The sequence below is a fragment of the Carcharhinus amblyrhynchos genome, chromosome 26 (genome assembly GCF_965287045.1).
Source record: "Carcharhinus amblyrhynchos chromosome 26, sCarAmb.v2.hapA, whole genome shotgun sequence".
In the NCBI taxonomy this organism is placed as follows: domain Eukaryota; kingdom Metazoa; phylum Chordata; class Chondrichthyes; order Carcharhiniformes; family Carcharhinidae; genus Carcharhinus; species Carcharhinus amblyrhynchos.
The window spans coordinates 27579058-27605048 of NC_137349.1; the positions used below are offsets into that span (position 1 = coordinate 27579058).

The 25991-nt window shown below is 39.8% G+C and overlaps 1 protein-coding gene across 1 annotated transcript; it reads left to right on the forward strand.

Moving 5' to 3' along the window:
- Nucleotides 1-25235, forward strand: LOC145358828 (ras-related protein Rab-11B). The gene is made up of 5 exons (XM_080213153.1): nt 1-140; nt 16758-16953; nt 20556-20749; nt 23225-23305; nt 23676-25235. Exons 1-5 carry the CDS (start codon nt 101-103, stop codon nt 23819-23821), a joined length of 657 nt encoding a protein of 218 aa, XP_080069279.1. The 5' UTR covers nt 1-100; the 3' UTR covers nt 23822-25235.
- Nucleotides 25236-25991: the final 756 nt, after the last annotated feature.

Below are 25991 nucleotides of genomic sequence, written 5' to 3' on the forward strand. Positions count from 1 at the left end.
GTTGGGCCTGTGCCTGCGCCGACAAAAAAAGGAAGGGGTGTTTTTTTGCGGTCGTTGCAGGTTTTTGCTCCGATAGAAAGCGGTTGTATTGACGCTGAAAATGGGAACCAGGGATGATGAGTACGATTACCTCTTCAAAGGTAGGCAATTTGCCATCCGTAGTGGAGTTAAATTATTTTTTGCCGTATTTTTCCTTACACAATTATCGTGGACGTAGGCCTCAGGCTTTGTGTCTTGAACCTGGGCAAAAGAGGGTACAAAAAAAAACTTGCCCACTGTGGGCCAGGTAAGTTCTCCATTTCTCATCGGCATTTTTGTTAACTTACTTTTTCCCTCCACGCTTTCCGATAGTAAGCGTTGATAATGGGAGCTGGAAACGAGAGACAAACCGCCCAAAAAGCTGTAGTCTGCAATAATGTTAATCCCCATCGATTAGCCATAGACCTGCAGATCTAACCCCTTTAACATTCCTCTCTAATTGCATAGTAAAACTTTTTGCCGTTTTTTCCTACATTTTGAAATATTTTTTCATTTGCAGTACGCTGTTTATTTATTACAGGGCATACTTTTTTCTTTAAATGTTTCTCTGAGAGTGATTTCATACACCTTACCTTTTCATAGTGCCTATGAGCTTTCTCTCGTTTGCTTTGCTGAGTTTTTTTGATTTATCAGATCTGCTTGCCACTAAAACATCGGATTAGTGATGTATTCGCACTTAGATTTTAGTAATGTGTAATATGTGTGTGATCTGAGGAAAAGTGTTAGTACAAGGATTTTGACTGGGATTGTATCTAAAAGAAATATTAGCAGTGTATAATGCTACTGGTGGTAGTAAGGATATCATTGAGTGGTTGAGATTCATGGATGGACTCATTAGATCATATCGATCAAAGCATTTTGTTTTTGCTAGGACAGTTACCAATGCACCAAATATGCTTGATGACATCAGTTATCTTCCATGTTATGGCTGATCTGTTTGTTGCTTTTTCATTCTCCCACGACTAAGCTTCTCATTCTTCCACAGTTAAGCTTTTTCTTTCCTGTTCCTTCTCCTCAACTGGATCTCTATACTCTGTCATTCTGTCTTCATAAATGTTAATTATTGGGAATCGAAAAATGCTATTTATGGAATTAAACTTTTTCATCTGAGATCAAATATACAGTAGGTTCAACACTGTATTTTCAACCTTTCACAATTTACATGTGTGGAGGCACTTTATCTGCTCCCTTTTAAGCTATCATCAGGGGAGGGATACTTTCCACTATTTGGGTATTTCTTTATTCTGTTCTATTTGGCCTAGCATTTATTTCTGTTCTAATATGCCTCTGGACATCTTTGTGCTTATGTGCTTTTTAATTTAGTTATGCTAACACAGTTTTCTTATGAATATAAATATTTGTAAAGTGGTTTAGCTATTGATATTTGACTATGCACCATCTTAACTAGACTTAGATTGTTGTCAGTAAATTGAAATGTGGATGCTAGGACCTGTTGATTTTTGAATAATTTTTACATAGGTTATGTGTAATTGAAAGTATTTGTAAAGATTTAATTACACTGCTTTAATTTTCATAACTGCAACTTGCAAATTTTATTCTTCATGTCAAGAGTTCAGTCTGTAGTTTTGATCTCATTAATGCCTCCTAGTATGCATTCCCTTTTGGTTGAGTGATGTTTGGAGCATGATTATTCTTAGAACTTGCTTTGCCCAGTTTTATTTGGCAGTCAGGTGGAAATGTGCACGGTAGACAATTTCTTCTCATCCAGGCAGAGGCTGATCTATTTCTTTAGCTTTCCAGGGCAGAAAGTTAAATTTGGAGTTATGTTCCTGGGATGCAATGCTTTATACTATTCCCATGTTTTGGTGGTGCAAATGTGTTTCAGGATCATTTCAATTTTCTCTGGCTCTAGAAGTCAAACTATAGACTATAAAATAAAACTCAGGTGTAGCAGCATCTGTGGGAAGAGATAGTGTTGAGTCCAGACGTTTTCAGTCTGTAAGAAATTGAGGCTAATTCTGTTTCTTTCCCTACATATCCCAGACCTGCTGAGCTTTACCATAGTAATTTGTCTTTATTGATGGTTATGCAGATCTAGTGAAATGCATTGAGATCTAGTTTAAAAGGCATAATTACACCATTCATTTATCCATTCCAAAAAAGGAAGGTACATTCCCCTTTTTCTAAAGGGGAGGTTGCAGACCTTCAGTTTTTGAGTTGTTTGGTCTTACTGTTGATCAGAGGAGGGTTGAATTACAAATTATGGATGATTAGCTGTCCATTAAACATCACCAGCAAAGAGCTTGATTTTATAAATGGTAGATAATATACTTACATGAATGAGCAAAGATTTAGGCTCACTGAAGCTTAATCCCAGTACCCAAACTGCCCTCCTTCACATAACATTACATTCACTGGAAGAGGCAGTTGGGGCCATCTTTCAAGCAGTTTAACACTTGCCTGAAAGATGGCACCCTCAAAGCATCAGCTTAGATTAAGTGCTTGCATCACAAACCTACAACCCGCATGCTTAGTTCCCAATCTAAAGTTCAACTTCACTTGTTTCTACAATCCTGTTTTAACAAACTATTCCAAGCTTTAGCTTTGTGAATAAAGTTTTTCCTACTAATGTTTTAATCAATTTACATTTCTCTAATTTCTGTTATCTTTAATATTTTGAATTGCTGCTTTTCGCTGCCCATGGAAATCAAGACCAAGTGTAGACTTCAAGTAAAATTGGGGAGTTGGTGATTAAGGAACAGGTAGTTCAGGCACACAAATGTAATTCAGTCTGTCCTCATTTCACTTGATGTTAGTTTCATAACAATTTGGCAATTTGGGCTGCAGTGCTTGCTGGGATATAAGTTGAGTTTCTCTGCACTGCAGTCTAATAGTATGTAGTTAGTGGCAAGTTCATATAAGCTGTTTTCAGGTGAGGACATGGGCATTGGAAATGTTGATCAGTGTTTGCAGACACCATTGTTCTGCTTTTATGTAGTGGCTTTAAAATCATAATGTCACAGGAGGGATTATTGGGCACAATTTGACTGTAAACCACGTAAAGAGGTACTAAGGAAAAAACCAAAAGCTTGGACTAGGAAGTATGTATTAGTGTCTTCAGAGAAGTGGAGAGGTTTACAGAGGGAATTCCAGAGCTTGGCCTTGCATAGTTGAATGCAGGACTGGTGAGGTGAAGTGATTGCAATCAGGGATACACAAAGGCTAGAGTTGGAGGAGTGCATATGATCTGAGTTGCTGGGTAGATGGGGTTGGTTGCAGTGGGATATAAAAACAAGGATGAGAATTATAATCTTGAGGTACTGCTGGACCAGAGGCCAGTGTAGGGACAATGAATAAACTTGGTACAAATTAGGACATGGATCAGAGTTTTTGGACAACCTCTTATTTTTGCATTGTGGTAACTAACGTTTAAAGTTATTTATTAGTTACAAGTAGGCTCTGGTGCCTGTTCGGGTATACTGAGGGCGAATTTAGCATGGCCTATCCACCTAACCAGCGCATTTTTCGGATTGTGGGGGGAAACTGGAGCACCCAGAGGAAACCCATGCTGACAGGGAGAATGTGCAAACTCCACACAGTGACCCAAGCTAGGAATCAAACCTGGGTCCCTGGCACTGAGGCAGCAGTGCTAATCACCATTGCTGTGCTGTGTAGAAGAGGGCATTCAGCCCATCAAGTCTCACCAACTCTCTGGCACAGTATCTTTCCTGGACCCTCTTCTGGCAGATGGAAAGCTGACTTGAGAATATTGGAATAGTCAAGTCCTGAGGTAATACATAGCAGTTCCCTGGAGAAATGCTGTACATAGCCAGTACTGTTACTGTGTAGAATTTGTCGATCTTTTTGAAACACACTTACTCTTTAACTTCTATCCTGCTTTCTTCCACATTTCTGTCTGCACTGAGTAGTTTTCAAACGGTGGTAGCACCCTTGCCTTGGGTATGAAAGTTGTAGTTCAGGCTCCACTCCATGATGTAAGTGCATAATCTAGGGATGAAGGTGTCATCTTTCAGTGGTTGTTGAACTGCTTGTTGAGGTAAGTATAGTGTTTTTTGAAGGAGGGGAGTTCCTTTGACATCTTAAAGATCAAGTAAATTTGCTGTAATTTGACCCTTTTTCAAAATGTAAAACTTTTTAATATTATGAGTTGGTCTCCTATGTTACATTTGAGAAGTCGAGGCAATGTAATCCTTCAGATGAAGCAAAATTACTTAGAAGGGGAATAATGGACCAGGGTTTGTAAAGTCTCCAATAATTCAATCCCAATTTGGAAGTCTCATAATCTGACTTTATTTTTGCTTATAAGTATGAGAACGTGGTGGCACAGTAGTTAGCACTGCTGCTTCACAGATTCTGGGACCTGGGTTCAATTCTGGCCTTGGGTGACTGTCCATGTGGATTTTCTACATTCTCCCTTGCTTTGTGGATTTCCTCCAGGTGCTCCGGTTACCTCCCACAATCTAAAGATGTGCAGGTTATGTGTAGACTGGCCATGCTAAATCGCCCCTTAGTGTTCTAAGATTAGATGGATTAGCCATGATAAATGTGTTACAGGGGTTACAGGGATAGGGCAGGAAGAGGGCCTGGGTAAGATATTCAGAGAGTTGGTGCAGACATGATGGGCTGAATGGCCTCTTCTGCACTGTTGGGATTCTGTAATTCTGAAGTACAGATTTACAATGTAACTAGTCTCTAGTATATCTGATCATCAGTGTTGGCAGTTCACTGTCGGTATGGTGTGATTGCAGTGCAACAAGTTTACATGGCAGTTTCAATTATAAAAACAAATGGGGGAATTTATAATTGGAAAAATAGACTGAGTTTAGATTTACACTAAAACTTTTAGTGATCCATAAATGAAATAAGGTGGTTGTAATAATGAATGGTGTGAGACATTAATGTTATTATTGATGCGAGTATCTTAAAAGACCACTGAACGTAGCCAGTTTCCACAGGCTTTGTCTGGCACCAGTACAATTTTGTATTATTCTCTCTAAAGCAATATTGAATTCCTAACATACTTGTGGTTGACAGTTTGAGTTCCCATTTAATGGTTCTTGGTAGCTTTTTGTTCATGATGTGAACTCCAACTGTGTTTTGTGTTGTGAGCTTAAAATCGACACACAGATTTGCTGACCACAGATTCATTTATGGGTGCTCCCTAGTTGCCCATAAAGGTGAGCTGTCGTCTTAAGCTGCTGCAGTCCCTGAGGTGCAGATACACTTAGTGTTGTTAGGGAGAGAATTCCAGGATTTTGATTCTAACAATGAAGGAACGGTGATATAGTTCGAAGTCAGGATGGTGCATAACATGGAGAGGGACCCTGGCAGTGTTCCCATGTATCTGCTGCTGTGGCCTTCTAGGGGTAGTGCTCATAGGTTTGGAAGGTGTTTTCTAAGGAATCTGAGTTCCTGCAATGCATCTTGTAGATGGTGCACTTGACTATCATTCTTTGGTGGCTGAGGGATTAAATGTTTGTGGAAGGGGTAGCAATCAAGTGGGATTCTTTGCTCTGGAAGATGTTGAGCCTTTTGAGTGTTGTTGGAGCTGCACTCATCCAGACAAGTGAAGCATATTTCTTCACCGTCTTGACTTATTGCTTATGACAGTGACTTTACTTATGACTTTGGAAGTACTTACTGCAAGATTCCTAGCCTTTGACCTGCTCTTGTAGCCACAGTATTTATATGGCTGGTCCAGTTCAGTTTCTGTCAATGGTAACTCCCAGGATGTTGATAGTTGGAGGGGGGGCTCAGCAATGGTAATACCATTGAATGTCAAGGGTGATTGTTAGATCCCCTCTTGTTGGGGATGATCATTGCCTGGTGTGAATGTTACTTGCCACTTATCAGCCTAAACCTGGGTATTGTACAGGTATTGCTGCATTTGAATATGCAGCTTCAGTAACTTAGGAGTTGCAGATGGTACTGAATGTACATTGTGCAGTCGTCAACGAGCATCCCAACTTCTGACATTTGTGATGGAAGGCATTGATAAAGCTCTGTCGTGTTGTGTAGCACAATCATGTTAAATGGATACACTCTGAACAGATGTAGCCACTCAAGACTAGGCCCACAATGCTTCATGGATGCCATCAGCAGCAGAATTGTATTCAACGCCAATCTATAATCTTGTGGCCCGGCATACCCCTCACTCTACCATTACCACCAAGCTAGGGGCTCACCCCTGGTTTAATTAGGAGCGAAGGGGCAGGCATAGCAACATCAAGCATACCTAAAAAAGAGGCACCAACCAGGTAAAGCTACAACACAGACCTACTTGCATGTTAAGCAACAAGTAACTGACAGAGTTAAGCAGTTCCGCAATCAAAAGATCAGATCTAAGCTCTGCACCCTTGTCACACAAATAAAGCTGAGAGGTTTTGGGCCTAGGACATTATTATTATTAGGAACTCCTACAGTGATGTTTTAACCAAAGCTGTAATGAGATTAGGATCTGAGTGACTTGGGTGGAACTCCAATTGAATGTCTATGAATAGGCTATTGATTTGATTTATTATTATATGTATTAGTATGCAGTGAAAAGGATTGTTTCTTGTGTGCTGTACAGACGAGGCATACCATACATAGGGAAGGAAAGGAGAGAGTGCAGAATGTAGTGTTGCAGTCATAACTAGGGTGCAGAGATCTGCCTAGTTGGAGGTAGGTCCATTCAAAAGTTTGGTGGCAGCAGGGAAGTTTGAGTCATGAAGGCACGTGATCTCAGACTTATGTATCTTTTTTTTTCTGACAGAAGAAAATGGAAGAGATTATGTCTGGGGTGCATGGTTATTGATAATGCTGGTTGCTTTTCTGAGGCAATGGGAAATGTAGACAGTGTCAGTTGATGGGAGGCTGGTTTACATGATGGACTGTGCTTCATTCACAACCCTTTGTAGTTTCTTGCAGCCTTGGGCAGAGCAGGACTGACCGTGATGACTCCTTCCATCTTTTCAAGAATGATCGAGTATAGACTGAGGGGTGAAAATTGCCTGGGTTGGATTTGTCCTGTTTCTTGTGTGCAGGACATACCTAGGTAATCTTTCAATTGCTGGGTGGATGCCAATGCTGCAGCTGTACTGGAACAGCTTGGCTAGGGGCACGGCAACTTCTGGAACACAAGTTTTCAGTATTATTGCTGGAATATTGTCAGGACCCATAGCCTTTGTTATGAGCCTTATCTTTTGCACTGATATGGTGGACTTCTCCATCATCAATGATGGGGACATTTGTGAAGCCTCTGCCTCCAGGAGATTGTCTAATTGTCCAGCATTATATGTGACAAGGGTGCAGAGCTTAGATCTGATCTTTTGATTGCGGAACTGCTTAACTCAGTTACTTGTTGCTTAACATGCAAGTAGGTCTGTGTTGTAGCTTTACCTGGTTGGTGCCTCTTTTTTAGGTATGCTTGGTGTTGCTATGCCTGCCCCTTCACTCCTAATTAAACCAGGGGTGAGCCCCTAGCTTGGTGGTAATGGTAGAGTGAGGGGTATGCCGGGCCACAAGATTATAGATTGGTGTTGAATACAATTCTGCTGCTGATGGCATCCATGAAGCATTGTGGGCCTAGTCTTGAGTGGCTACATCTGTTCAGAGTGTATCCATTTAACATGATTGTGCTACACAACACGACAGAGGGTATCCTTAATGTGAAGATGGGTCTTTGTCACCACAAGAACTTTGTTGAGGTATGTCCTGTACATACTGGCATGGGCAAATGTAGCAATATCCTTTGGGATCAAACAATGATGGTACTGCTAAGCCACTCTTATTTGAGGGATGCATTCTGTACCCTTACCACTGCTTCCTCCAAGTGCTGTTCAAAATGGAGTACTGATTGAGCAACTGAAGGGGAATGGTACACTTTTGACTTGTGCTGTGAGACTTCATGAGCAACTGATGTTAAGATCTCCCAGGGCAGCACTCCCCTGCCACCGCCAATAGTATATCACTGTGTCACCACCTCAGACGGAGTTTTCTGACAATAGATGATGGCTTCGTGGTCATCGTTAGAGTTTTAATTCCAGATGTTTTTCTGCTGTGGTGGGATTTGAACCTAGATCCCTAGAGCATTACCTGGGCCTCTGGAATAATAGACCAGTGTCAATACAATTGCACCACTACCTCCCCCTGTGATGAGGCATAATTTATGGCAGGGCATTTGTAAGATCAAAATAGTGACTTAATTAATGATATGGTGGATTGGAGATTTATTTCCACTTGGGAATAATTAGGTTGCCTGATCCAAGTATTTACACTTGTTTTCATATCTCCCATCCCAAAAAACTTGAGTTTTCAAACTGCTGGAAATCTGTGCAGTAATTTTGTAATCCAGTGTCAACCATTGTTATCCAATTATTGACAATGTACTTTATACAAGTTCAGGAATAGTTGATGCAGAACAATAGCTGGTGTCAGCATTAGTAACCACTTGCAATGAATTTGAAGTTGTTCCTGCATCATGCACTCATGGCCAATACCCTACAATCTTTGGGTTTTAAAAGTGTTAACTCGTATCCACAATATACATTGATTGTTATAAGCACTATTTTAAACAGAAGTATTTATACGTATCATCAACCTCCAATGCCCTGAACAATCTTTAAAAATCTCAGTGAATTGAGATTTTACTAATTATGGATTAGAGTCATAAGACTATTGAAAGTTTCATCATTTGCCCATTGATGACTAAAAACATCTCATGCCATAAGTGGTTGAGATCAGCTGACAAGGAACTGATTGGAATTAAGTGAATTCTTTTGAAAACTAAAAATGTGAAAGCTTGAAACTGACAAAGTTTCTATTGTGGGCATTAACCATGCCAGTGAGTGCATTATTGCATTGTTTGTATACAATGTTCTGAGCTGTATTAACCAGCAATGAGCAGATGTTGCAGAATTCTGGTATCTGTTCAAAGCATTTGTAATTTGTTGTGATTTAGAAAACAGATAACAACATCTATGATTTATGATTAAACTGGCTACTGACCTATAAGAGTTTCCAAAATTGATTTTTTTTTACATGTGAAGATTAACTTGGAATTCCAATTAGAAATGATTCTTTAGGGAGAAAATGTTTTAATTTTCCTCTTGATTTCTTCACTGTTCAGTGATCATTGCAGATCCAGTGAGGGGAGGGAGTGCAATTCAAATAACTTCTGCCAGTCTCCAAGAATTGTTTCTGGATTCACTAGTTTTATGTAGGTGCAATAGAATCCAATCTTATGAAATTGTGCAAGAACCAATTGAAGTAATAAGTCTGGTTTCAACCAGTTAATAGCCTGATGTTATCTTCTTTAAACTCCGAAGTCAAATCAATGAAATGATTCAACTTCTGCAGTGGAATGCACCCATTTGAAGTTTGATCTAAAAGTGCTATACGAATGCAAGTGTTATGTATACAATTTGGTCTGTCGTTTTATACTGGTTAATAAGCTGTTATCTATTTTCAAGAGACCCTGTTCCAGCTTAGTGTAAAATAAAAGTAAAGTTTATTAGTCACAAGTAAGGCTTACATTAACACTGCAATGAACTTACTGTGAAATTCCCCTAGTCACCACAGTCCACTGCCTGTTAAATTGTTGCACCTAACCAGCACGTCTTTCAGAATGTGGGAGGAAACCGGAGCACCCAGAAAAAAACCACGTGGACATGGGGAGAACATGCAAACTCCACCCAGACAGTGACTCAAGCTGGGAATTGAACCCGGGTCCCTGGCATTGTGAAGCAGCAGTGCTATCTGCCACCATGTGCCAGTGTATTGAAACACTTAAAATATTGTACTTCTAATGATGGAAAATAGATATATAAAGCCTTCTCCTTGGATTATCACCTTTTTATGGTGTGGAGGCCTGTTCATTCTAATGATCCCTTGAGCAATGCTCCTGGTAGGACCACCCTATTTTCGCAAGACATGTGGGAGATGCCAGGAAGTGTGATCCAAAAAGTCCTCAAAAAGCAGACTCGGTGACACAAAGTTAAAGAAGGCTGCCGTGGCAAGTTTGGCTTTGGTCGTCATGATTTGACACTCTTGACTCCAATGATCACCTCAAAGGAAGGCTCGATTCTAACCTTGATGTCCTAACTGTCATCCCAAAAGGAACAACCTCCTAGGGATCTGTTGTGTACAGTTTGCTTCATTAATGTAAAGACTTCATTTTAAGATATTTCTGCATATGCAATTACATTTAAATGCTAAGCTCTTAAAGTTAACTTGACCACATTTTAAACTCAACAGGCATGCTGGGATTAGCTTGAAAAATTGACTGTATTCTTTGAAAGTACAATGCTAGCAGAAAAAGCCAGAACAAAGCCACAGCTGCAAATTGTTTATGAAAGTTAGTGACGCCTGTACCAAACAATTTTAATATAAGATAATGGAAAATTTATTCTCTATTCAGCACTTTGTAACTCAGTTCAGCTTTGATCACACTACGTGTTTTGCATTCAGTTCTCAGATTTCACTCATCAGTACTTGTTTTTCTTTGTACACAGCCAGGCCCCACTTTTCTTCATTTCTGCAATAATTTTAAATTCTAGTTAATAAAAGACATTCAACGTATCAGTGCTGTCTTTCTTTCGGAGGAGTGAATGGACTCTTCAGGGACTTTGATCGTGATCACAGCTGATCATCCAACTCGATAGCCTAATCTTGCTTTTTCCCTAGTAAACACATTAAAGATAGGAAGATTTTAGTGATTGTACTACACAATCCATGTGTGGGGGAGGGGCATGATAGCTGTTGTTGTTTTGGTTGTGAATTTTTTTATTTATCTGTTTGTGGAGTGCTGTTGGGAAGGGAGTTCCAGGATCTTGACCCAGTGATAATGAAGGAACTGTGATGTAGTTCCATGCCAGCATGGTGTGTGGCTTGGAAGGGGATCTTGGTAGGTGGTTGTGTTCCCAAGCATCTCCTGCCTTGTCCTAGGTGATAAAATTCACATTTTTAGAAGGAACCTGCGCCACTGTATTGATTGTGAAGTGGGGAGTTGGTCCTGGATGGCTCCACTTAGCGACAGGACGTCATAAGGTCAAAAAGGAAGACAATCAATGTCTTGGCCCAAAAACAGTCCAAATAAAGATAGGAATGCCAAGTACATCCCAGAACTAGCTTGGAAAATGTTCATGTCCAATTAATTCCAGAACAATGGGATCAAATAAAATGCTCTTCCTCCTGTTACCAACACATTTGGGCTTGAGCATTGTTGTAATCAGGATTGGTTCAATGACAAAGGTGACTACCTGGAAGGAAAAAATTCAAAGTCTTTGTTGCCTGGCAGTTCAACCCAAAGTTGCAACTTAAGGCAGCTTTTCATCAGCTTGAGGCTGATGCCCAATGACCAATGTGAAAGATAAATGACCTGTGATAATGTTTGGAAGAGGAAGAATACGGGCCCCAAGCCTGCACCACCATTCAATAAGATCGTGGTTGATCTGATCTCAGCCTTAACCCCACTTCTGCCTATCCCTGATAACACCCTTGACTTCCCTCTTGTTCAAGAATCGGTTTGTTTCAGCTTTAACTATATGCATTGACTCAATTTCTACAGCTCCCTGATGTAAAGAATTCCAAAGATTCATAACTCTGAAGAAATTTCTCCTTGCCAATTTAAATAGTGGGGAGAGAACCTGCAAGAACCAACAATATGCTGACCGTTGTGGTAGACAAAGTTCTTTGCCACCAAGACCATCCTGAAACCATGGTTAAACTGATAAAATCCTGTCATTCACAGAATGGTGTTTCTTTGCTTGCTAGAAAGAACATTTTGAACAACTGAACTGTGAAACCCCAGTGGCAGTTGATGCTATATCTTCCGTCCCCGGTGCTTCAAGGACAAGGACTGGAGCCATCGGATCAACCATAATATTATTGAATGGCGGAGCAGACTCAATGGGCTAAATGGCCTTCTAAACAAACAACAATATTGAAGTGAAGTTCCTGGAGAATGTGCCACTGCAGGAAAGGATGGTTTGTGGTCTTGTCTGAAAAAACAGATGAAAACTTGTTATTTGATACCAGAGAAAAAGTGAAAAATCTGCTCCATTTTAATAAAAAATAAAGCCACTGCCAATTGACTTGTCTGCAACAATGATATGCAAATTGGGCCACAAGGTTGAAATCTGGCTTATTCACTAACCATGACCATGAGTAAGATTGAATACAGTTATTGCATGCTGAATATTTCATAACTAGTTAAAAAAAAAATCCTCAATCATTTATGTATTAATAGAATTGTCATCAACTTCAAATGGTAAAAACAAAAGAAATATTTAAGTTTTGGGTGCAGTAGGAGTACATGGCTCTGATGCATTTCCCTTCATTCGCCTTTGCTTATCACTTCAGTCATACCAGTAGGGACAAATTATACAGATGGAGGAATGTGAATGGGAAACAGTAACCAAAATGTCTCGTACATAGCCCCATATAGGCTGCATGTGATCCCTGGGCTGCAGGCTGTCCACCTCATGTCTGCAATCTAATGACAAACTTGTATTGAGAGGACCCAGATGAAAAACAACAAAGTCTGCAGCCCTCATGGGTATTCCAGGTGAAATCCTCAAAGCAGATGGACCTTTTACTTAAAGATTCCAGACATTCCTACTGGTTTGGGAGGAAAGAACTGCACTCTTCTCTCTCCACTGCAACTCCAGCAATGTGACAGCTCTATCTTCAAGAAGGGATATAAATCGTACTGTGGAAACCATTAGTGTTTTCCAGACACATTTTCCTAATTTGCCATCTTCTTGTGGCTGAGGAAATCCCAAGACAATTTGGCTTCAGTCTTCCAGAGGGACCTCAAATTCTTTGGTTTCCAGACAAATCCAAGGGAAACATTGAGGACAACTCCAGGAACGCTTCATTGCGATCGTCAACCTGACCAAAGTATTTGACTTGCATTTACTGAAGCTCTGATGTGATTTATTATTGCATGTGTTGGTATACAGTGAAAAGTGTTATTTCTTTTGCACAGTACAGACTAAGCATGCTATTCATAGAATACACTGGGGAGAAGGATAGACAAGGGTGCAGAATATAGTGTTAGTCATGGCTAGGTTATAGGGAAAGGTCAACTTTATATTAAGTAGGTCCATTTAAAAGTCTGGCAGTAAGAAAAAAACGTTCTTGAGTGGGATATCCAAGAAACTATTTCACTATCTGGTAGTTGCTTCAAAATCAAGTTGCCTTGAGTGGGAGGTCTGAAGTAGATGTCCTCAAAATCCAGATTAGTATCAAGCAAGGCTGTGATACCCACCATTTTATTTACAATCCACCTGACAGTGGCTATTCATCTCAAAGATAACTGCTCACTGGTGTCCATATCAGGTACCACCCAGGTGAAAAATACTTTTAATCTCAGATGCCTCCTTGCCAGATTTAATTAACCATCAATACACAATCTGCAATTTGCAGATGATTTCAGTTTTGTTGTCCACTCTGAACTCTTGTATACAGAATTGAAGAGATCAAAAAACTTGACCTATCATTGAGTTTTGCCAAATCAAATCTATCTCCTTTAGGTATTGAAGGAGAGACTTTAGAATATATTGAGCCCTTCCCCTGCTTTAGCCACCTCTACCAAAAAGTCCAATGATAGCAGACCCAACACTAGATCAGATGTGCTGATTCAGTCTGTTACAAACTATGACAGCAAGCATTTGCCAACAAAGGCCTCCGAATCAATGAAAGACCCAGTGTACAGAGCAGTTGACATCACTTTCCTGTAGTGCAATCAGATGTGGGTTGTGTTATCAGCCCCACACATTCTAGAAAAATTCTATCAGCAATGCCTTTGCAAATTCTGGATTCAGTGGAAAGACCATTGAACAATTGTTGGGTTCTCCTTGAAGCTAGTTCCCCAAGCGTTCAGGAAAAACCTAATACAAAATCAACTTTGGATAGACACTGTCCAAATTGCTGAAGACTCTGTCTCTCCTGTCAGGCCCTGTTCTTTCAACATGCATGCGTAATATTCTGGGGAGGACAAAGAAAATGCTTCAAAGATATTCCAGCCCTTCTTGAAGCATGGCGGCATTGACATTAATGACTGGGAGGAACTTGCCAGCAATTGTTCAGAATGGGGACAGCTTATCAAGTTGCATCGTACTTGAATTCTAGTGTCTTAATGATGAGACAGGAGGCAGAGGAGGAATAGAAGTAAATCCTGCATTCCAGATCCTACTACCTCATGGGATATTCTGCCCCACGTGCTTAAGAATCAGCATGTTTATTCAGATGAAGATCCATGGCAGAAACACATGTCATTGAGTAGAAGTCATTCTCAAATTGACAAACAGCCAATGACAATATTAAGTATTTTAGCTTTCAACTTTATTACTATATTAACACAATTGTAGAAAGTTTTTAATTTCCTTTATAAAAGCTTAAAGGGTACTTGGTAACCACATCTAAAACTTTAGAAAACTTGCCCTCAGTGCCTTATGTTCTGGGAAAGTATGATGTCCCAACTCCTAAGCCACATTATCCTTTACACAGTTTACTACAGGTGTTCCTTTTAAAACATAGAACACTACAGCACAAATAGGCCCTTGGGCCCACAAGTTGCGCGGTCCATCATATCCATACCCACCAGGCCTATCTATAACTCTCAATCCCATGTACTCATCCAGAAGTCTCTTTAAAAGACCCCAACAAGTTCGCCTCTATCACCACCTACGGCAGCCAATTCCACTCACTCACCACCCTCAGTGAAAAACTTATCCCTGACATCTCCTCTGTACCTGCTCCCCAGCACCTTAAACCTGTGTCTTCTCGTAGCAACCATTTCAGCCCTGGGAAATTGTCTCCGACAATCCACCCTATCTATATCTCTCAACACCTTATAAACCTCTATCAGGTCGCCTCTGCAGGGAGAAGAGACCTAGCTCCCTCAACCTATCCTCATAAGGTGTGCCTCCAATCCAGGCAACATTCTTGTAAATCTCCTCTGCACCCTCTCAATAGCTTCCACATCCTTCTTGTAGGAGGCGACCAGAACTGCGTGTAGTACTCCCAAGTGGGGTCTGACAAGGGTCTTAAAGTTGCAGCATTACCTCCCAACTCAAACTCAATCCCTCAATTTAATGAAGGCTAGCACACCATATGCCTTCTTGATCACATTCTCCACCTGTGAAGCCAATTTTAAGAGTCCTATGGACCTGGACCCGGACCCCAAGGTCCTTCTGCTCCTCAACACTAAGAGTCCTACCCTTGATATTGTACTCCTTCATCACGTTGGACCTGCCAAAAATGGACCACTACATATTTATCTGCATTGAAGTCCATCTGCCACTTCTCTGCCCAGTCTTGCATCCTATCTATCTCTCGCTGCAACTTCTGACATCCCTCCAGACTATCCACAACACCACCAACCTTCGTGTCGTCGGCAAACTTACTAACCCGTCCCTCCACTTCCTCATCCAGGTCATTTATGAAAATGACAAACAGCAAGAGTCCTGGAACAGATCCCTGGGGCACTCCACTGATGACTGACTTCCATGCAGAAGAAGACCCATCAAGAACCACACTCTGCCTTCTGCAGGCAAGCCAGTTCTGGATCCGCAAGGCCAAAGCCCCTTGGATCCCATGCCCTCTCACCTTTTCAAGAAGTCTTTCATGGGGGACCTTATCAAATGCCTTGCTGAAGTCCATGTAAACCACATCCACTGCTCTTCCTTCGTCAATGTGTTCAGTCACATTTTCAAAGAACTCAACTAGGCTCATAAGGCACGACCTGCCCTTGACAAAGCCGTGCTATTTCTGATCATACCAAACTTCTCTAAATGTTCATAAATCCTGTCCCTCAGTATCCTCTCCATCAACTTAGCAACCACTGAGGTCAGACTCACCAATTGGTAATTTCTCGGGCTATCCCTGTTCCCTTTCTTGAAAATAGGAACCACATCCGCAATCCTCCGGAACCTCTCCCATCTCCATTGACAACGCAAAGATCACCGCCAGGGGCTCTGCAATCTCTTCCCTCACCTCCCACAGTAACCTGGGGTACATCCCATCCGGTCCCAGTGACTTAGCTATCTTGATAGAATTGAAAAGTTCCAACACATCCTCTTTCTTAACGTCCATATGCTCAATCTTTTCGGTCTGCCGCAAACCTGCATTACAACCTCCCAGATCATTTTCCACCGTGAATACTGAGGCAAAGTACTCATTAAGCACCTCTGCCATTTCTTCTGGTTCCACACACAGACTTTCCCATATTTGTAGAACGCCTTGGGGTTGTTCTTAATCTTACCCACCAAGGCCTTCTCATGACCCCTTCTGGCTCTCCTAATTTCCTTTTTAAGCTCCTTTTTCTGCCACTTTCTTTCTCTTTCCTCCTAAAATGCTCCATTACATCTATCTCTTTGACCGTGCTTTTGGCCAGCTGCTCAAACATAATGTGTGTCCCTGTGAAGCACTTTTGGAATATTTTATTATGTTAAAGATACTGTAATTGTTTGGCAGATTCAAGAGTCTAGCAGGACTCAGCGTACATGATAAGTAAACAAAAATGCAAACAAGTCAGATACATGGATCTCTAATCTTAACTATAGTTTGTAGATTTTGCACATATGGTAATCTTGTCAGCAGGGGGTAATGCAAACAAGTCCTGTGCTTTTGTGAACAACTGTATCCTGGGTGGTGAACTTTGCTACCTACAGGTCCTCCACCACAGACAAATTGCAGTTTTTACACTGCTTTTTTGAACATCCACATTTATGTGCATATGTTCCTTTTAGTTGTGCTGATTGGAGACTCTGGAGTTGGAAAGAGCAATCTCCTGTCAAGGTTCACGCGTAACGAGTTTAATCTGGAGAGTAAGAGCACCATTGGAGTGGAGTTTGCTACCAGGAGTATCCAGGTAGATGGAAAGACCATTAAAGCACAGATCTGGGACACAGCAGGACAGGAGCGATACCGTGCCATCACTTCAGCGTAAGTATTTTGTTGCATTGTTCATAAAGGGTGGAATTAGTAAGTTAGTGATGGAGGTTCTTGGATTGGACGATCAAGATGCAGAATAAATTTGGGTGGAGATAATTATCTAAGGGCAGCAAACCTTTTAATCAGAATTGCTAATAGGTCACCAAATAGTAGTGGCAATGTAAGTAAGGCCTAGTATAAATAAGGAAATTTTGAGGGGTAGGTAACAAAGATAACAGAATGATCATGAGGGACTTCAGTTTGCATGGCTGGATAAGTCTAATTAGCACTAATTCTTGTCATGTGTAATTGTCTTTTTAGAACAGTATGTTGAGAAACCAAGTGGAGAACAGGTGATTTTAAATCTAGTATTATGCAGTGAGAAAGGGCTAATTAATCTCATTGTAAATGAACCTCTTGGGAAGAATGATCATTAATATGATAAAATTTTGCATGAAATTTGGAAGTAATGCAGTTCTAACTGAAACTCTAGTCTTTAAACAAAAGGAACTACGAAGGTATGAGGAATAAATTGACCAAAGTAGATTGGAAAACTACAGTCAAAGATATGACAGTAGACAGGTAATGACTAGCTTTACATTCCTTCATCGCACGAAAAGTGAACTAACCGTGACTAACGAAGTTAAAGATTCTATGGATCAAGGGCAGAAATATATAAAGTTGCCAAAAATAGTAGTAACCCTAAGGATTGTGAGCATTATAAAATTTAGCAAAAGAATCAAGAAAGTGATAGAGAAATAAAACAAAAAGTAAACTCATTTTTTACTCTAGCAAGGAACATAACACTGTAAATTGGCATGTAACAATGATAAAGACAAATGTGGGCTCATTGCAGGCAGCAATAGAAGAATTAATAAGGAAATGTCAGAAAATAAATAATAAACACAGAGGAAGATCTCTCATCCTCAAAATATGGGGATTGGGGGACTAATGAAATGGAAGACCTGAAAGAAATTAGTATTAGTTTAAAAAAAAGATAGTGTTGGAGAAATTAATGACAAAGTTGCTAAATCCACTGGACCTAATGATCTGCATCAGTGAACAAGATGGCTGTAGAGAGTGCATACACTGATGATCCTCATTCAAATTTTCTACAAATTTTGGAATGGGTTGGAAGGTAGCAAATATAACCCCTGCTATTTAAGGAAGGAGGTAGAGCAAAACTGGGAACTACAAATTTATTAATCTGACATCAGTAGATGGGAGAATGCTAGAATCTATAACCAAGGAAGTGATAACTGGAGATTTAGAAAATATTTGATAAGATTGGCACGAGTCAACCTAGTTTTGTGAAAGGGCGATTCATGGTTGACAAATATGTTGGGAGTTTTTTGAGGATGTTTAACAGAAATGATGAGATGGAACTAGATGTGCTGTATTTGAATTTTCAGAAGTTATTCAATAAAGTCCCATGCAAGAGGTTTGTAAGCAAAATTAGAGCTTGTGGGTAATGTATGGGCATGGATTAATTAACAGACAGGAAACAGAATAGGGATCAACCAATTAATCTGAGATTGGCAGGTTGTGACTAGTGGGGTATGTCGAGGGTCGGTTCTTGGGCCAAGCTATTCAGTCTGTCAATGATTTGGATTAGGGGACCAAATGTAATATTTACATGTTTGCCAAGATTAAATGGAAATTTGAGTTGGAGGATGAAAGAGTTCAAAGGGAATTAGGCTAAATGAGTAGGCAAGAAAATGGCAGATAGAAGAATATAGAATCATAGAATTCTTACAGTTTAGAAGGAGGCCATTCAGTCCATTGAGTGTGAATGACCACAATCCCACCCAGGCCCTATTCCCACATATTCACCCTGCCAATCCCCTAACACTAGGGTCAATTTAGCATGGCCAATCAACCTAACCAGCGCATCTTTGGACTCTGGGAGAAAACAGGAACACCTGGAGGAAACCCATGCAGACACAGGGAGAATGTGCAAACCCCACAAACAGTAACCCAAGCCAGGAATTGAACCCAGGTCCCTGGTGCTGAGAGGCAGCAGTGCTAACCACTACTACTGTGCTAATGTGGAAAAATCTGGAGTTATCCACTTCGGTAGGAAAAACAGAGGGTATTTTTTTAAATGGGGAGAGATTGGGCATCAAAATTTTTCAATAGGACATGGATATGTTTGTTCATCTTTTTTAAATGAAAATTATTCTATCCAAAAAAAAAAGCAAATTCAAATTGAATCCGATTTATGGTCCCCACAAGAGGAACAACAAAGATCCAAGCTGACGAGATGAGGCATTGCATCTCATCCCGGGTTTGATCTGACAGTTCATCTTAGCCAAAGGACTGAGATGGCTTTGAAAAATTACATCAGGTGATGCCTCAGTTTAACCTCATCAGCTACCCTGACCTGTGACTTTCCTAACCTTGGCAAAACCACCGTTGTAGGTGTCAGCACATCCAAAGTGCAATGGGCTAGCCTCATCACCTGCCTGATCAGTCGTAAGTCCATAAAATCACTGCTTGTTCATGAGTCACTGAAAGCTAACATGCAGATACGACAAGCAATTAGGAAGGTAAACCATATATTAGTCTTTATTGCAAGGGCTTTTGTGTATAGGAATAAGAATGTCTTGCCTTGGTGAGACCACACCTGGAATATTGCATGCAGTTTTAGTCTCCTTACCCAAGGAAGGATGTACTGACCATAAGGGGAATGCAGTGGAGACTAATCCGTGGGATGACAAGATTGTCCAATGAGGAGAGGTTGAGACTGGATCTGTATCCTCCAGAGTTTAGAAGAATGACCTAACTAAAGTGTACAAAATTCTGAGTCAGGCAGAGTAAATGCAGGTTCCCTCTGCATGACGGTCTAAAACCAATCTTGGAATAAGAGGTAATCATGTTAGGATTGAGATGAGTTTCTTCAGTCTGAGGGTGGAATTCTTCAGCAGGCTCTGGAAACTCAGTTGTTGAGCATGTTCAAGACAGAAATCAATAGATTTCTAGACCAGCCATGATCTTGTTAAATTGCAGGATCAAAGGACAGAATGGCCTACTCTTCTCCTGTGTTCCTGAATATAATTCTTTTGTAAAAGTAAAACAGGAAAATTAAGGTATTTTGAGAGTGAGAAATTAAAGATTTGGGTAATAACTAATGACTGAACGAAGCCTAGAATGCTCATAAGAGTCGGTTAATGGCTCTTTGAATACTTTAACCTGAAAGCTGGAAAGAGGTGAGAAAAACTGCACTGCTGGTGAAAATGGCCAACTGAAAAGGATGGAAGCATTTGAAAAGTGGTGAAAGTTGAAAATGAAAAATGTTTGAAATGGCTAATTTGCTCAGAACAGAGCACTGTGACCTTGGCTCTCACGTTGTTTGCCACTTAAATGCACATTCCTTTGTTTTTGGCCTCTTGTATCTGGTCACCAACATTAATGCCGGTTTCAAGACCAGTATCTTGCCCTGCATTCACCATGTAACCACCATCAATCCCCCACCCCAATCAAAGGAAGAAAATTTCCTATTGCTTAGTTCATCAACAGCTGCCCAAGTGTGGTTGTGCACACCAATTGGTAGATTAGTGGATGTAGCATACAGCACTGAGAACTGATGCTATCTTGGTTATATGCTCTCTCAGGTACTACCGTGGGGCTGTGGGTGCTCTGCTTGTTTACGATATTGCCAAACATCTAACCTATGAGAATGTCGAGCGGTGGCTGAAGGAGTTGCGTGATCATGCTGACAACAACATAGTCATCATGTTGGTCGGAAACAAGAGTGACCTCCGTCATCTGAGAGCTGTTCCAACAGATGAGGCACGAGCTTTCGCTGGTATGTATTATATGCTATAAACATAACAAATCTACAGCTAGCTATTTAGTGTTTGAAATGGTTAGTTCAGTTTTCTGCTGACTTTTTGTGCCGTGAAGGGATGCAAATTTGTTGCAAATATATTTTCTCAATGCTAGCCATTACCTGTCTACTGTCACTTTGAATAAAAACCTTGACCTTTATTCAGATACAGTCACGTGTATGAATCTTAAAGCTATCACTGTTGGCTAACTGTATCAAGACAGCACTAGAAAATGGTGCCATGATTTGAGCCATAGGGTTAAAACCATGTAGAACCTGAATGCTCTGTCTTTCTTTACACCTAAAGTCTAAACAATGATTGGGAAGATCTGGGATGGATGATAAATAGCACCTATTTCGCACCAACTTCCCAGATTGACATGTAAAATAGACATTTGGTTGAGACACCAATGAACTGTTGTTGTTTGTGGAATTGTTGCCCTCTTTTGTGAAATGTATCTAAACAGTCAATCTTACTGAACCCTGTCAAATTATCTAGGTAGCCTGGAGACTTAATGTATTAATAAAGTTCAGTTTATAATGCTAATCTATTAATGTTTTATCATTAATTTGATAGGATAGCAGTATTCCTCAGTATAATGGAGAAGCCTATACATGCATACCCTGCTGGTATTTAGTGACATCTGCCAGTCCATTATCTACAACACACATTGTCTTTCTCTGACACTGGCCACTGAATCATATATTCATGCTTTATTGAGTATTAATGCATTGGTTTTGCATTTGTGTAATACAATCTCCTGAGAACTTTATAGGTTATCATGCAAATCATCTTTGATTTCAACTAAAGTGATACGAAAATTGACATTTCTACTTCATTTCCTTATCTTAATATTTGATTTTGTCTGTATTATTTATGAACAGGATATGAATTTACACTTTAAGCCGATATAAAATCTTGGTGTTCTCCTGAACATCCACATGGCAGTTTACTACAGTATGATAAAAGCAAATTACTGCGGATGCTGGAATCTGAAACCAAAAGAGAGAATGCTGGAAAATCTCAGCAGGTTTGGCAATGTCTGTAAGGGAAAAGAGAGTTGACATTTCAAGTCCAGATGACCTTTATCAAAGATCAAAGGATTACAGTACGATCTTTGGATCTTGAAGTGCCACCTTGAGATGGATCCTATAATCATATTTTCTGATATGAGGGTTTCCTGTCCAATCAGGGTCTGCTGAATTAGTTGATCTTGACTGGTTTAGAAATTCAGAGGCTACATTGTTCCTACTGGATTTAGGCTGAGGGGCACAAATTGCGGGTTCATGCTCTGATAAGTTCCAGTGAGGCCTGGACATTGTGTATAATATGGATGTTGGATTGTACAAACATGGAATGCCCTTTGATGGGGAATAATATGCTACTACTGCTAGCCAGTTTGTTTTGTGAAATGACCAGTTTGGTCAAAAGCCATGAAAGTCAGATGAGGGAATTATTTTAAAAGACTGATCTCCAGGATTTAGCTCATGTGTAACTGCTTAGTTCCAGATGAACATGTCAGTGTATAGCTGTCAGATTTGACTGCCATTTAGCTCTGGTGATTTAATCATACTTAAACTGTTCACCTGATGCAGTTTTTATCTTTTAACCTTATGCTAGAAGTCTTGCTGTAAGTATGTGGACATACACCATCTTGCTCTCCAATTGTTATAGACTGCATACATTCTGGGGTAGTGAGTAATATTAAAAAGTTTGCAAACTATACAAATTTTGCAAAGTAGTAATGATGAGGATGGTTATAGATGTGATGGTGACTTGGGCAGGATCATGGTAGGTGGAGTTCAGTAGGGTGAAGTCATAGACTTTGGGAGGGCTAATATGGAAAGACAAAATACTAAAAGGCACAATAAGCACAGAAGAGCAGAGATCATGGAGTGCATATGCACAATTAAAAGGTGGCAGGGTAAGTTGATAAGGTGATTTTTAGAAAGCATGATGGTTGCTTGTGTTGTATTAGTGAAGGAACAGATTAGTTTGAGGAGACATCAGAAAGGTTTGGACGACTATTCTTGGAATAGAGAAGGTTCAGAAATGATCTACGAGAGTTTGAGGGGGTTTGATTGTATAGAAAAATGTTCCTTTGTGTGGGTCAAAAGCACAAGATGTAAATTTATAACAACTAATAAAAGATCTAGCAGGGAGATGACATTTTTCTCAGTCAGGATCTGGAAAACTTCACCTGTAGTTAGTTAGCCCATAAAATTTAGCAAGGGAATTGAACTTGATGAGGAACGCTCATCCCCAGTCTTCCGAGATTAAGCACAACTCTTCCAAGGAGTTGACACAGACATATCAAGCTGAATGACCACCATCTGTGCTCAGTTTGTATTTCTATGAAAATTGCCTGAAATCTACAGGTAATTAGGTGAAAACAGGTATGTTTCTGCTGTGCCTTCTATCTTGTGGAACATGAAGTCTCTCTTTTCTTTCAGAAAAGAACAATCTCTCATTTATTGAAACATCTGCACTGGATTCAACGAATGTAGAAGAAGCATTTAAAAATATTCTTACAGGTAAAATCTCAAAGCAGGAAGTGAATACTGATGTGCTTGGAATTGGTCTGCTTCTCTCAATATCAGTTGGACTTGTAATTTCTCCATTTTCTTTGCTCTGTACATTCCCATTAACTCAGCTGACGTTCACTTGTCTTTTACTGCAGCTATTCATGGAATGGCAGAGTTATTGTCAGTTTGGATATGTGTTGTAGGGGAAAAGGTCTGGGTAAATTCCTTATTGGATTTTCATAAAAGCATTTGTGCATTCTTTCAATTCGTAAAAGTAATTGTTTTAAACAGCAACGTTTGGCTAGGAAAATTTTGAATTTATTTTTGTTTATAATTATGGAAAGGAAACTTTAATAAAATGACCCTATTTCTCTTCCAGAAATTTACCGCATAGTTTCGCAGAAGCAGATTTCTGATCGATCGGCTCATGATGAGTCACCTGGCAACAACGTGGTAGACATCAGTGTACCCCCAACGACTGATGGGCAGAAATCTAATAAACTGCAGTGTTGCCAGAATATGTGACCTGCTTCAGTAACCCCTCTGATCCCTACTTCTGCCTGTGCATTGTAGTGTGTTGTGAATGCTTCTGTCCAATGTCTGTGATTAATGAAATTCTTTCTAATGAGTTGTAACTGTAGAGCTGATATTCATTTCTGCATTTGGGACATCCCTTTTAATGTGACTACACTGCATGTCTCCCTCCTCTTCCTATATCTGTAATTATGAACACTCAAGACTAAGTCAAGCAATACTTTATGTACATAACTTTTTTTTAAGACAAAGGCACATACCCCTTCTGCATCTTTCAAGTGAGTTTGAGCTTGTGCATATTTATGCTTCTGTCATTTGAGGGTTCCTGTACGAAAAAGTCAAGATCCCACCATATTTAAACTGTGGAACATCTTTTTATAATGCTACTGAGGCCTTTATATCCTGTCATAAGTATTTATATCTTGTGCTTTAAAGTCTTTTCAAAGGAAAATTATATTTTCCCTTTCCATTCAGCTACCAGTAGTGAGATCTATCAATTATAACTATTTAATTGTAGCATATTTGCTGCATCTTAATGTAGATACAGAACCTGTAGTGCTACCTTGCATTGACTAGTTAGTAGCTTGGTGCATTAAAAGCTGACACATTCCTGAAGCATGTAAATACCCACACTGTCAGCAGTACTACCTTCACTTGAGGAAAACCTGTTAAGTGGGAATGAAAGAGAATATGCAACTTGCAGAAAAGAAAGGGTAGTTCTCCAGTTTGATTCTGACAGATTTTTTTCAAATTGTGCATTTTTGTTTTGTACAGATTGTTTGTTTTATTCAGATTCGTCTTCAGTTCCACCAAAGCAGGACAAATGAGCATAGCAAACCATTTCATTGCTTATTTCTGACTTGGAGAGTTCCATGAAGGGGAACTACCTTTTGCTTATTGTTTAACACTGGGTTGTTAAATCAAGAAATGTATTGATATTATTCAATTCTCACCTCACCTTTTTCCTATCCCATCCACCTTCAAGAAAAAAGTTTTGCCTGCCACTGACACTGGAAAACTGGCTCTGTTAAGATGGTTTAGAGCATGCTGTTATTTCCTTGTCACTAATGGTTCCTCTATTCCATGAAGTGCAAATCATTTTGTAAATATGTATTGTCACTTGACTGTGCATGGTTATTATATGGTGGATAAACTTGTTGCCAAACCCTTTTCTGTGTGATTCCTTCTCCTGTCCCACTAAGATTAAGATGGCATAACTGTTAAAGACTTTTACCATTGAAGCTATGGTGATTTAATATGTTCTGCTTAAAAACTGAACTTCTGCCACACAGAACACATCCGTTTTGCCTTCTGAAAAAAAAATTTGCATTTCATTGACTCTCACCTCCAGGTGCATACATTCTGCTAAACTGCTTTGCAATAAAGAAATTTGTGGGTCGCTCTATTTTCTTGTACAATGAAGTGCTGTAAATGTTGAAATCAACAGTGACTTTATCAGTAACTGTATAACAATTTGTTATGTAGGCTGTTTGGCTAATAATAACAGAACAATAGAAAACAAATGTCTGGTTTTCTATTCTCTAGTTGGATTGAAACCCTACATAATCAGGAGTTCAGATTTTCAGTTAAGGTACTTGCACCTGCATTTTTAAAAATCCATTAGTACATTTTTAACAAGAATTTTCCTTTTGTTTCTATAGGTTTGCTTTTCTTTCTCAAGTGTAAAGAACAGGAATAATGTAATAGAAATGGACTATGCTGTCTAAGTCTGCTCTGGTTTCAGTGCCTTTACTGCAAGTAAATATAGCATAGCGTAAGGAGGTCCAAAGATGCATGACCCTCAAAGTCCTCATTACTTTAAATCTTCAGTGTGATTTAATGAAAAACAGATGGTCAGCTAGTTTTAAATTTACTCTCAGGAGGTGGGCATTGTTAGTAAGGCCAGCATTCATTGTCCATCCCTACTTATCCTCAAGACTGAGAAAGTGAACCTGGCCATTGCAGGGGACTGTTATAAAGCAAGAGACTTGCAGATACATTTTTAATCAGTTATTTATCTTTCTGCAAGTAGACAATAGGAACTGGTTGTTCTAGGACTAGAAACCAGAGGACTGGACTAACATGAGTCTTTGAAGTCAATGAATCTGGAATTTTTAAAAAATAACATCTGTAATTGTGAAACTAATTCAGGAGGGCTGAG